Source organism: Anopheles marshallii, chromosome 2, assembly GCF_943734725.1.
Source record: "Anopheles marshallii chromosome 2, idAnoMarsDA_429_01, whole genome shotgun sequence".
In the NCBI taxonomy this organism is placed as follows: domain Eukaryota; kingdom Metazoa; phylum Arthropoda; class Insecta; order Diptera; family Culicidae; genus Anopheles; species Anopheles marshallii.
The window spans coordinates 82,533,240-82,546,403 of NC_071326.1; the positions used below are offsets into that span (position 1 = coordinate 82,533,240).

General features: G+C 39.3%; 1 protein-coding gene across 1 annotated transcript; it reads left to right on the forward strand.

The window, feature by feature from the left end:
- The first annotated feature begins 828 nt into the window (after nt 1–828).
- Nucleotides 829–11,520, forward strand: LOC128719824 (ras-related protein Rap1). Its single transcript, XM_053813461.1, has 5 exons — nt 829–917; nt 4,870–5,092; nt 8,511–8,708; nt 11,115–11,207; nt 11,287–11,520. The coding sequence occupies exons 1-5, from the start codon at nt 829–831 to the stop codon at nt 11,518–11,520; spliced, it is 837 nt and encodes a 278-aa protein (XP_053669436.1).
- Nucleotides 11,521–13,164: the final 1,644 nt, after the last annotated feature.

A 13,164-nucleotide genomic window follows, 5' to 3' on the forward strand; every position in this document is an offset into this window, starting at 1 on the left:
AGATGCTTGGAGAGTGCTTTCGTTTCGTAGAATGCAAAAAAATACCGGCGTGTTTTGAAAGAAAAGAACATCATCTAGCGAGGAAACTTTTAATCTCATCCCTCTTGCATCCGTCGTCCGTAGAAGCAATCGTCTTATTAAATTGTTTCACACCACTTCTTAAAGCACGCCGTGCGCGCTCCCACCGAACGCTTTAATTTTTATCACATTAATCACATTAAATCGTTCTGCATTCTAAAGCGACCAAATCAAATTCCACCCAACGAGGGAGTGGAAAATTAGTAATTAGTTTCCCATCAACATTCGCATCGAGCGGGTCGAACCGTCGGCAACAAGATGGACCAATGGTCCAATGGTGCCGATGCGGTGGGGGAAAGCAACGGAACGGACCGGAAGAAACCATTTGATAAACATTATTCCCCGGTGCAAAAGCCAAGACGTTACGTGAAATGAATATTAACCATCTTGCCTGCACGGGGAGTTTGTGTGAGCAGTTCGTGAGGTTGTATATTTAACCTCGCAACCTTCATCAAGTATTATTAGTCAGTTTATTAGCGCGGATGGTTCGGAATGGTGGTTATTTATTAATTTGACGTTTTATTGCGCCGATGTAATTAATTTACAGCAAGAAGAGCAAGTTTGTAAGATTCTTTTTTTAATTGCTAGATAAAATGCAATGAAGAGATGTACTAAAGCCATGCCTCTTTTTTTAATTCACATTTTCTAACAGGAAAAATTCAACCAGTCTTCTGACAACGAGGTTTTAAATTTGCGTGTCGTAGGATTTTTCTGAAAAGCAGCTGCACCAAAGTATCTATCTAGCACAAAATGAAGGGCAGACATCTTCGGCGGCGGTTCAGCCTACAGCCGTCCTTTATGAAGGACGATTCCACCGAAGAACGGCCAAAGCGAGAAAAGTAAGTAAACATTTGTTCCATTACACGGGTTTTTTTTCTCTTTCTTCGTTCAAACTTGTCTCTACCTTTAACCATGACAATGTTAATTGTTGATGCTGTAGTTGTTATATTCTGAACCAAGGTCAACGAGGGGTCGTTTACGAGAGGCCTTGTGACGGTTAATTTTAGCAAACACCAAAAACCGGGAGACAAATTGACCCAACCGTAGAAGGGGAAATGAGAAAAAATATTTGCGTCTTGCGCGAAAAAAAAAACTTGCGTCCAAAGCACACGAAACACTCCCTGAAAGCTTCAGACGATGATCTAGATGGATAGTCTATGCTGTGGAAAATAAGCACGAAGAGCAGGACCAAAAATTGCCAGAACTGGTCTAGCGTAAGGAAAAAAATGATTGAAGAGGACAAAAACACACACACACAGTCGAAACATGCATCATTGGCTAGATTATCGTCGGAAAAGTTTCAAAATTTATAGCACTTTTTCAATGTTTCCCCTTGAACGCGTTTAAGGATGGACGGGGACACGGGAAGGTCTTATCAGATCGTTGGCATTTAATGCGACATTCAGGCAGAAAGCGGATTTAGCCATCAGGTCGAAAGTTTATTCCGTATAATATGGCTTCCGTTGCCGAGTGGTGCTGCAAAAGATTATGGCTGCGGGGCGCGTAACAGTAGAAGATTAAAATCATGGCCCAACTCGGGTCCCTGTCCCACGGCATCCGTCAGGAGTCAGGTGCTGCGCCTGGTGGTGTTTAAAATTGTCCAAAGTAATAAATCTTATTCCCGGTCGGTACCTCAAATGTTCTCAATTAAGCTGAAAAATAGCTTCAATTAACGGTAATGTTCACTGTTCGTGGCGGCCGTAGTAAAATGCGCTCAAAGCAGCTAATTCTATTACTATTTTGCTTAAGTAGGGGTTTTGCAGAAGTTTTGTTAATAGCTGATGTACAATGGGAGCATTGATCATAGAAACATCATAATTGTGTTACCCTACACAATATCTATTTAATCATTTCAATAAATTAGATTTTAAGAATTGAGACTTAAAGACTGTAAGAAGATGAAAAACATTTTAAACCAACCATGGCTAATAAATCTAATTAGAAATTCATAATGTAGTCACGTAAATTGCTACATAAAGAAACTATGGAGCTGTCATTATTTTATGAACATGAACATGTACTTGAACTGAAGCTGGCTTGAGAATTTTATAAAATTGTTAATTTAATTTTTACTAAAGTTTGTATAATTTTCTCTATTTTCGTAAATTTCTTCTTAGTTTAGTTTTTCAATCGGTTTTTAGTCATTAAGCTGTATATTATTAGCACGTTTAGAACCTTGAGGGTTGATCTCTAAGTTGCGCCTAAATGTATGCACTTAAGTTTAATGCAGAGTTTCTTCCTAAAGGGAAAAAACCTTCCTGAGCTATGTTATTGTTGTTTTTTTGACCTGCTGCAAAAGTCCTCCTAACCGCGTCAACTCCATCATTTCTTCACTATTTAGGCTTAAAATGCCTACTCTCCCCATATTGACGATCTAAAAGGCCGTAATGGTGTCATTCTCATGATATGATCAGCCAACCGAAGCCTGGCGAGTCTCATTCCTTGTACGATAGTGAGTTCATTGTACAGCTCGTAAAGCTCGTCATTGTAGCATCATTGTCCATCGACAGATTCCATGTCTCAGTACTGGAACTAAGTATCTTTTACATAATCCCAACTTTAACTGTCGCTACAGGTATTTCAAGAGGAAAAGTCTGAAGACTGTAAAAAGACCGGTTAGCAGCCAGTACTCTAACGAGTGGTTAAACATTAATGCTGTTTCCGGTGCTGATCTTTGACCCAAGATAAGGGAAGTTTTGGACGACTTTAAAAGTTCGATCACCTGTCTGTATGTCACCCCTGTGTTATAGATTTATATAGATTTGTTAGCAGTTATCAAAAGTAGTCTCCTTAATATCGTAGGAAAACAGTTTGAATAACACAAACATATATGGAAAATAGCATACTTGAATCATAAGGAAAAAGACAAATCATAAGGAAAGCATCACTTTGCTAATGTATTCGCGCTCAACAATGCGTCACTTCGCATTATTTCAAACCATCTTTCATCCACCATTCTGCCAAATAATTTTAACTTTGTTTGCTATGTATCAGCAAAAAAAAACTCTTACCGAAAAAAAAACGAAGAAATCCCTCGGTTTGCGATCGATTTGATTGCCCACGGTGGTGTTTTGTACGCTTCCCGCAAGTAATTTGTGAAAGAATTTGGATTTCGCTGCGCTTTGATTGCCATTAGAGTGATTTTTATTACCACACAATGACAAGCGAAGGTGTGCCTAGGGATGGTGACGAACGGCGCTCTGGTGCTGCGAAAGTTGCGGAAATACAGACTGTCCTCCCGTAATGGAGCGAATTGAAGAACGCTAAGCCAATAGAGCGCCTTCCCACTCGACATTCATCGCAATCCTCCCGAAGCCTTCGGGGGATTTCTGGCGGAAAGATGAAAAATCGCTTCGTCATTTGCACTGTCCTGTGCGAAGAGCATGGATGGTTTGAAAACAACTTCAACGAAAGCGGTCACAAGGCAAGGCCCCGAACGCCTGGAACGCCCGTCCCGGGGCTTTTACTTGATGCAGTGGTCCGTACAGCGGTTTCCCCATGATAGCAGCTGGCCAAGTGATGGAAAGGTATTTCGTATTGACATTTTCCTCCAAACCCACCGTTCGCATCGGCCAACCATCATTTACTCTTCCTAAATTAATCTCTCCATCCGCACGAGCGCTCCTTTTCCACGCGGCTGTACCTAGTGCGTGTGTGAGTGTTCGTGTTTCCGTGGAAAATCCATCCTCTTACGAAGTGGATCGGAAATTTATTTATTTTTTAGAGTAGAGAGTCCTTTTTTACTCACTTTGGGATGTTTTTTTTTTTATTTTTTGGGTACGTTTCGTCTGCAGTGTTTGTGGGATTCTGCTAGCGGGAATTCCAAACCACATAGTCGACGGTGTCAAACCGGAGAATGAAGTAACAATATCACTCAAGCTTTTATTTATGCTAATCGGTGAAGCGCAACCTATAGCGTAAATCTTGTTGCCGCTTTCTTTACTCCGTACTAGTGCCACGATATGTTTTACGTTGGGCAGCACGATACACCTATAGTGTTTAAAGCCGTAATAAATCACTTTTATAACAACATTGTGCCTTTGTTCGGAAGGTGATTTTATCAGTAAATAAAGCAATAGCGATGAAATGTTTATTTTTTGGAGATCAGGAGTACATGAACACAGAAATAGTGGAGGATCAACATTACTAAGCCTATTATTAAGAATATTTCACCCACATTTAGGAGCAGTAATTAGATTTTATTTTACGCCTAAATGTAGGCACACATTTTGCTGTTGCGGTTGCGAACTATTGCGAAAAGAAACTATTCTCATCCATACTGTGAAATCTTAAATAGTTAATATTAGAAACGTGAAAGCTAACATCCTCCATCAAAACCATCTTCATTGGGGGAAAATGCCGATGTGCTCATCGCTGAAGCATGCAAGCATGTTTGTTACATATTACTTGCTGGAGAGTTCATAATGCCTTTCGAAAGATACTAATAGCAGTACATGTTCGTGAAAATAAAAGACATACAAACAGCATAACACGAAGGCACACATCATTGACACCACCGACAAACTGGCAAACACTTCAAAACCCGTTTACTGCATCTCGTTCAATAATACTTCTCAGCGGTCGAGAGGCAATTGTTTTATTGTGCACGCTAAACTATACAGAGTCCGTAAGCCTTTCTTTGTTTTACCGCTAAACATGTCAATGGCACTGTCAACATTGTCAATGAACTTTCCTTTTTTAATAAAACTCCATTGTAAATTTTTTTTTATTACTATTTTAATATAATTTAACAGCTTCTGATAAAATTGATCTACTTTTACATGTTTCTAGACCACTGAAAAATGATGAAAACTCCATAAACTCAAACGTGCGGCACAAGATCGTCATGATGGGTGCGGCGAAGGTGGGCAAAAGCTCCCTCATCACACAGTTCCTCTACAGCAGCTTTTCGCCGAAGTACAAGCGCACAGTTGAGGAGATGCACCATGGTCACTTTTCGGTCGGTGGAGTAAATCTGACGCTCGACATTCTCGACACTTCCGGATCGTACGAGGTAAGTACCGGCAGTGAGTGACAAAGTGCTATGCAAATACGTAATTTCTGGGAACAACTTCTCACACATCACACACACACAAATCCAAGCCTGCTTACGGGGCCTGTGGGGCTGTCGCTTTAGCAAATCAAAGCTTTCTCCGGCCAGATTCAGCCACCAAGCATCGGATTGGTTATTTCCCTCGAGGATGGGTCCGTTTTGCAAGCTTTTGATGTTGATTAATGCCTCCATCAATGATACAAAGTAACATTTTTATTCAGCCCGGCGCTGGGTGGTGGCTACGAAAAACCACAAAAAAGCAGATGTAATCGAGATGTAAGGTTTATGAAACGTCATTAAAATAAATTCCCAAGTCATTTTTGTTGTGATTGAGCAGTCCTGGAGGAAATAATTAGTTTTATGCAATTACTGCAGACGGAAGCAAAATGAAGTAAAAACATAGAGCTACGTACGTACGTAAAACAAAATCGTTTACTTGATGTAGTTTTAATTCTTGTTTCCTATAACTTGTATAGATTTTCATGAAGTGAGACTTGATTATTCTCCATTTCCATCCCATCAATTCAAAGCACTACTTAAAATAAAACTGACTAGGAAACAAAATAAAATATTCATAAACCTAACAACTCATAATGAAATTAGACAATATTGCTGGTAAATTACGAAAAATTGCATGAAAAATGGGGATAACTGCAATGAATAATGCTGAAGTAGAGAACTATGAAAAGTTATCATGTAATCTATGGAATCCCCCAAAAAAAGTTGCAAGGATCCTCGAGGAAAACTGGAAAAAAAACCCTTAATGCTTAAACGAAAAATTCCAAAAATAGTTACTCACAATTCCCGAAAACCTGAGGGAAAGTTTGATAATCTCACTTGAAAACTGTTTGATACGCCGTAGAACATTGTTGGAAAATATCCGCTGTTTACTTAAGTGTTGATTCCGGTGCTACTGCAGAGTCGAGCGGTTACAGGAGTTAATCTGGAGAATCGAATCCGGAGTTCTATTTCAGATTTGACTGTGGGTGAGACTTTGGTGTATTCTGGAGTACTTTTTGAAATTCAAATCAGGGTTTACGGTTCCAGAGTTGGAGTGGATTGAAGAAAAGAAGGATATTCCATTCCCCAACTAACATCTTCATCTCTTCTATTTAACAACGGCGCAAATGCCATAGTTCTCCTTCCTTGTGTGGAGATCCATGTGGCCATCTTAACATTTCAATCAAAAAGTAAAAGTACCATTTGGACCTATTTTGACATCATGCTTTCCGAATGATACTAAAAACAGTGTAAATAAAGTCACCGAAATAGCAGCTGTGAACAACGTGTACATTTTCGCACGATGGAGCGCAGCTCGAGCAAACACTTGTGCACAACATAGAGACAGACACATTTTATGCTAAGCAAATTTCGCTAGCATGAGTGATGAGTCCTACACGTCACAGGTCCCGAAGCTGGGCAGCGATGAAATATTCCGTATGCTAACGGACACATACATCATCGCGCTGTACAAAGAAAAACCTTCTGTCCGTCCGTTTTATCTAACGAACTAGAAACAATCTACCTTGACTGGTAAAAAATAAAAATGGTCGCTAGAAAACTCGCCCAGAACGGTATCAAACCAATATTTGCTCATCCAACACTCACACTCCCCCACACACTGACATGTCCATCCCTTGCAGGGCCCGACTTGAGTAACGTTTCGCGATGAAGTGAACTTTCCTTTTCCGGTTCGGTACCTTCACCAGCTTGATGTCCAGTCTGCTGACCTTTTTGTTTGACCAACTTACACAGTGTTTCAGCGCTTTTAATTTTGTACGTAGTTACTTCGAAACAAAAAACTCGCAAACACGGCACGTCAAAATGCGTTCCTGGAGATAGTGAAGTTGCTACATTCCGCGTAGCTGTCTCGTCAACGAAACAGCAAAAACAAACCCCTTAAAGCATTGCCGTCTTTGATCCCGGCGAAGTTCCTGTGATGTGTCTTTGTGTGTGCGTTAAAAGAACATTGTGATGCAGCACAAACCAAGGCCGTGGTTGGTCTAATCAAATGCGTTGCCGACGGCACACAAGTCTTACAAACAAAGCAAACTATGATGATAGAATGTTCTGCTGTGAGGCAGCGAGCTGAATGAGTCGTCGTCGTTCACTACCCATCTACGATCCTTTCATAACAAATCACTCACGGAATGGTTGATAAGGTAGAGGAAGAAAAGAAGGTGTGATGTAATTTGTGAAAACCCAAATTATGTCTCCAAACAAAGGGACACATCCCTCGGATGCGGTGACGCCATCCCGACCGGTGGGTGAGAATTTCGGGGAACAAACTGGACGCCCCAAGAAGCGTCGGAAAGCCATTAAAAATTTAACTTTAATCTAACCCACCTTAATCGTTTGCTCATCGTGTTTTGGGACAGGCAATGCGATGGTGTATAATTTGGGGAAGACTTTTTTTGTTTTCTACACGTTGATGTTCAACAAAACGGTTCGCATCAGAAATGCTGATAGATTCCACCTGTTGGATCACGTCTGGTATGTTCTGGAAGTACAAAGACGTGCCCTTTGTCTACCAAGAATTTTAATGTTTCGTGTAACAGTAACAAAAGAAAGCGTTTAACAATTAAAAAAAACAGTTGTTTACATAGGTTTAGCAATCGTTCCGGATGTAGCACGAATCTTTCGAAATATTTGCCAAGCTAGTCTTGAAAAGGTAAAGTTATTATGCGAATTGCATGACTTCAGGCGTTGTATAGAACAAATATATAAGGTTTAAACTTTCTCAGCAATTGTTGAGTAAAGCCGGGATAAGCTGTCTTTCCACGGTTTATGACATTACGACCAGGTCGTCCTTTTTGAAATAAAACAAGGTATGAGAAATCTATGCAGATCGCCCAAAATTATGCAATTAGCATTACCTCCTATGTTTAATACGATGACCTATATTGTCTATCATGGAATATTTTGAAGTAGGTCATAACGATAAATTTGTAGTAGGATTTTGATTTTGTAGAATGATAAATAAACGATTGAATGAATGAGTGAATGAATGATTAAATGTATGAATGAATAAATATTTGAATTAATTTTGCACTCCAGTGCATTCCGTTTAAAAAGCTTACTGTACTCAGTAAATTCTATTCCGATGGAATTGATGCAATAAAGATTAATCAATCCATTTTGACAAAAGATCCCATCCAATTACGCGTAAAACTTGCTCGTGCGCTCTACGAGCTGATAGCAAAAGCTGCTCTAAACTCGTTAGTTATTTCTGTCCTACGAGTTCGTGCATAGTTTTGCAAAACATAACATCTGCACTGATGCCCCGTCAACTCACGTCCCATTCAAATCGTCAACGTGAATGCATGTTTTTCGTTGTTGTTTTCGTTCGCTGTAATGCTTCCACTGTTTTTTTTTACAGTTCCCAGCAATGCGTGCCCTTTCCATCTCATCAGCGGATGCATTTATTCTGGTGTACGACGTCACCGACAGTATCACGTTCGAGGAAGTGAAAGCGATACGTGAGCAAATCCACGAGATCAAATCTACGACGGCGGTACCAATTGTGGTCGTTGGTAACAAGACCGATTTGAGCGATGAGGACGAGGATCTGCGACAGGTACGTGCATAGGGGTGGAACTTCCCGTACTATCTATTTACTGCTATATCGGCTTAGATTGGTTTGGAACTGGGATAGAAAAATCGCTTTGAGTGAGTTAGGCGTTCAGCAATTTTAAAACGTGGTTAATTACTAGAAGCACTAGTAGCGATGAAACTAGTGTACAATTGATTATGCATTAAACTGTAAGATATTTTATTCAAAAAAGTAAATCAATTTCAAGCGCAGCATCATGCAATGCGTGTAATTAAAGCGTTATTTTGAATGAACGTTCAATCATTTATCGTATGCAAAAGGTTAAATCAATCCGTACACATTCTATCATTATCGGTTTTCATTTTAAGTGACACAAACACTTAGCATACCGCACGTAATGAGTACGTAAGCTTGACTTACACCGTGATTGTTTTATTTTTTTTGCTTCACGGCGTATTCTTACTCAAATTCAGACCTGAAAGAATGGCTAGCAGAGCGATGAAATCGTTTCCTTGTTCCACCGACCGTAGTTTAAAACTCGGCAAAATGCCAGATGAAAATGCGGTATAAAACGAGGGTACTATGGTGTCCACTTGTCGATTCCGCTGATCTGGCTCCGTGGACAGTGAAAACCATGAAAGGATTTTCAAAACGGAAAATGATGTTAAAAAATTTCCATGTGCATCATGGGCCAAAACGTTTTCAATAAGCACCATGACTGCTTACGATTACGCTTGCTGAGCGAGCTTCCAGCGCTAAGTGGTTGTAACGGAGACACTCAATTTAATCCTTCCAGAATCGTCCATTTGGAAAAAAGCTCGAAGCTAGTCGATAAGCAATTAAATTTGACATTTCAGGTTGCATTTACAATAAGTAAATGGGCTTGGAATGATAAAACATTGCCGAGCTATAGGGTGTGCAAAAATGGGAACAATAATAAATATTCTTTGGTGTATGTATACTTTACCCCTAAATGTATGCAATACATAGAATTTGATACTTCTAATGTCGTGGTGTGAAAATGTTGTAATTAATTGATTAGAAACAGGTAATCCTATTAGTAAAATACGATTGCACCCATAAAGCGGTTATAAGATTATTTCTAACTAATTTAATCTATCTGTATCTTTGCTTTGCATTTCAATTTACAGCTCAGTGAACAATGCTTTAAACTTCATGTCCATTGCAATTAACTTAACGACTTTTATTAAACACAGCTTAACAGTTCGATATCACGGCTCCAAATGACTCACATTAATATGGAGATATGATGTAGAACATCCTTCTCTTCATGACACTTACCAAGCGTTGAATGAGCCACTGTGAGCATGTCCATCTAACAGGTGTTTCCGACATCCGGTACCACCGGATAGAACATGTCCATCGTGTGTGATAGAGAAGTTTTAAGCGAAAAACTTTGCTGCTTAGTAGCAAGACTGTGGGAGAGTACGACAGGGAAAGATTTGATCAAGAGCTTCGCCCATGCTGGAACATTTAATAATGATTTACAATAATGAGAGTTTAATATAGTTAGCTGAAACTTGATCTTATTTACTTTATTTCAAGTACTTAATTCTAAGTGAGGAAAGAAGTCCTTTCTTCGTCTCTTTTGTTCTGTTTGTAGGCATAACGGCCTGACCGTTTTGCTAAAGAACTTATTGGATGCTTAATCTAGAATACAATTTATATTGGTTGCGAGAACCTCCGAACCATGAAAGCGCTCCTAATTCCGAATATACTAGGTTGATTCAAGAATTCTTATTGCAGTGACAATAAAAGTTAGAATTATGCAGTTAACAGTAAATCGTGTGTTTTAATGAACAATAGTTCTAGTCCACAATATTTTATAAAATCTAGGTTTTTGTATAAATAGATCAAAATAAAAGTGTTCTATTAGCTGGTTTAAATCAAGCACATAATCAGAAGAGCGATTTTTGTTTTGAATCAATCATGCATGAAGAAAATATATCGAAAACATTGTATAATGGGACGGATGCACAATTATGTTTTGGTCATGTAACGTTGGAAGTCTCGCTGAACAATATTAAATGTTTACAAATCATGAACTTCGACTACCTTTATCCTGCTTTTTTGAACTATCTTAAAATATCTCTATAATTATCATAACAAGATTGTTAACGTCGGTTGAGTTAAAGTCGATAATAAGCCACGCTTCCACAACATTTAATAATTAATCACATTTGATATTTTCTTTTAAAAGGGAAATATTCTTTATCTTCTTCTGTTTAAATATCCGAAGAGCTAGAACTATTTACTAAATAAAACAGAGCAATTTATCCTAGGACGGCATTATTTCAACCGTTTTCCACTGTTACAACGTTACATTTGCTATAAACAGTGCCAAAAACGTGAAACTTTTCGGTGCGAAATATTTCAATCGAAGTAACCATTTCATTTTCCACTCAACAGGTGGCACGTGACACAACCGAATCGATGGTAACGGTTGACTGGGAAAATGGTTTCGTCGAAGCATCTGCAAAACTGAACCGTAACGTTACGCAGGTAAGCAGCCAATTTAATGCGTTAGTCTTGACTTATTGCTATTAAAAAGTTAACGCAACCTTCAACTGAACATTTGCAGATTTTCAAAGAACTTTTGGTGCAAGCTAAAATAACATACAATCTTAGCCCGGCTCTTCGACGGCGGCGGCGTCAATCGTTGCCCCAGCAGGCCAGCACCGGCAGTACTGGTGCACCACCGACACCCCAGGCATCGCCAAGCGTACACGTTCCATCCGTCGCCCAGCTGCAGCATCTACAGCAGATACAGGACAAAAGTCTCGGCGGCAAACGCAACTCGTGCATTCTTTCCTAATAGGCTCAGTTAAGGCATCTAAAGGTCTATTTCTCTGTGAATCGTCTACCATTTACTTGCACCTAATAATTGTAAAGTGACATTGGGGCTTCTTTACCATCGATCATGTGGGAAAGCGTGTAAAACTCAGAACGAAATCCATTTTCCCCAACATACACTACGTTTCCGCATCTTCGTGCCTCGTGTTAAAGCGAATGTATTGGCTTGTATAATAAACATAAAAATAAAACAGCATTTCAACCTTCGACAGTATGTTTGCCAGCCCAGCTTTTCACAAACAACTTCTTTCCAACCTACATTTGTGCCAGTCCACATAGCCGTTAGGAAGATTTGTGATGTTTATAAATCAAAACCGTGTCGAATCGTTCGAAAACAATGTGTAAAGTATCGAAGTGGAAATATACGGGTAATAAACGGGAACGATAGTGGTGGTTTACGTGTGGTAGAACGGCACGAAACAAACGGATGCGAGGCGGAATCACACTGCACTAGGGAAAACAATGCGCCGTACACGTGCGCCCGCACACGAAGATATGTAAAACTCACGTGGATTAGATTAGTTATGCAGGTAAAGTGTATTTTTTAAACCAAATAAATATGTCAGCAAAATTTTCCTACGTTTCAAACGATTCAAGTGTAGCGTTCACTAACGGCTACTGGTTAGGGGGTGCGCCGTATGTAAAGTAAACGGCGCAAGATGAGCTCGTATCGAATATTCAAGAGACAGAAAAGGCAGCATAAATAACTCATCGAGTCCATTTCATGTGCGTGAATGTTAATGTGTGTTAGTGTTTTGATAATACTGGAAAAAATAAACTAAATCTGTTCACTTCGAAACCTGTTACTCGCAATGGCCAAAATTGTAAGCCAATTTGTACCACAAACGCTGTGTAATGCTTGGCGCTCAAATGGATGGCGCTAGCGGACAAGGGAAAGGGCAAACCTTTTACCTTCTCTCCTTACAAAATCACCGCAACAAACTGATCCCAATTGACGTAAAAGCGAACGATTGATAGCTTGTCTTCTTGGAAGAAAGAAAGCACTAAAAAAAAACAAAACAAAACAACCAAAATCAAAATATGAATACAAACCCTTAACACCATCTCTAGAGTTATTAAATCGCGAACATATAAGCAAAGCAAGTGAAAGGAAAAAAAAACGAAAGGAAAATGACAGATTTTTGCAAATAATATATTCACACATTAAAACAATCATCAACAAAACCAAGTTGTCGTTGCTGTTACAATATACCATTCACATTACGAATTCTACACGGTAAAGCTAAACACGCTGTATAAATTGAAGAAAAAAAAACAGAAAGAAAGAAGGAAGCGATAGTCTTTATGTGCTGTATGGAAGAAATTGAATTGATACAAATAAAAACAACAAAAAACCCTTTTTGCTGTGGTGGTAGAATGTTAGAAGAAGATAGTCGATAACAGTGTAGTTATGTGCAGAGAAGAATTTGTTGCTGGAACAGTCCTGGTGACTGGTGCGGGGATAACTAAATAGAACGTGCGGAGCCAAAATACAAATATGCAACAACGCGTGTTGTTATATACAGCATGACATCCAATGATCAAACACTAACAGCGCGTACGTAGAATGAGGTTGGAAGAGCGAATGTGGCAAAAAGAATATATT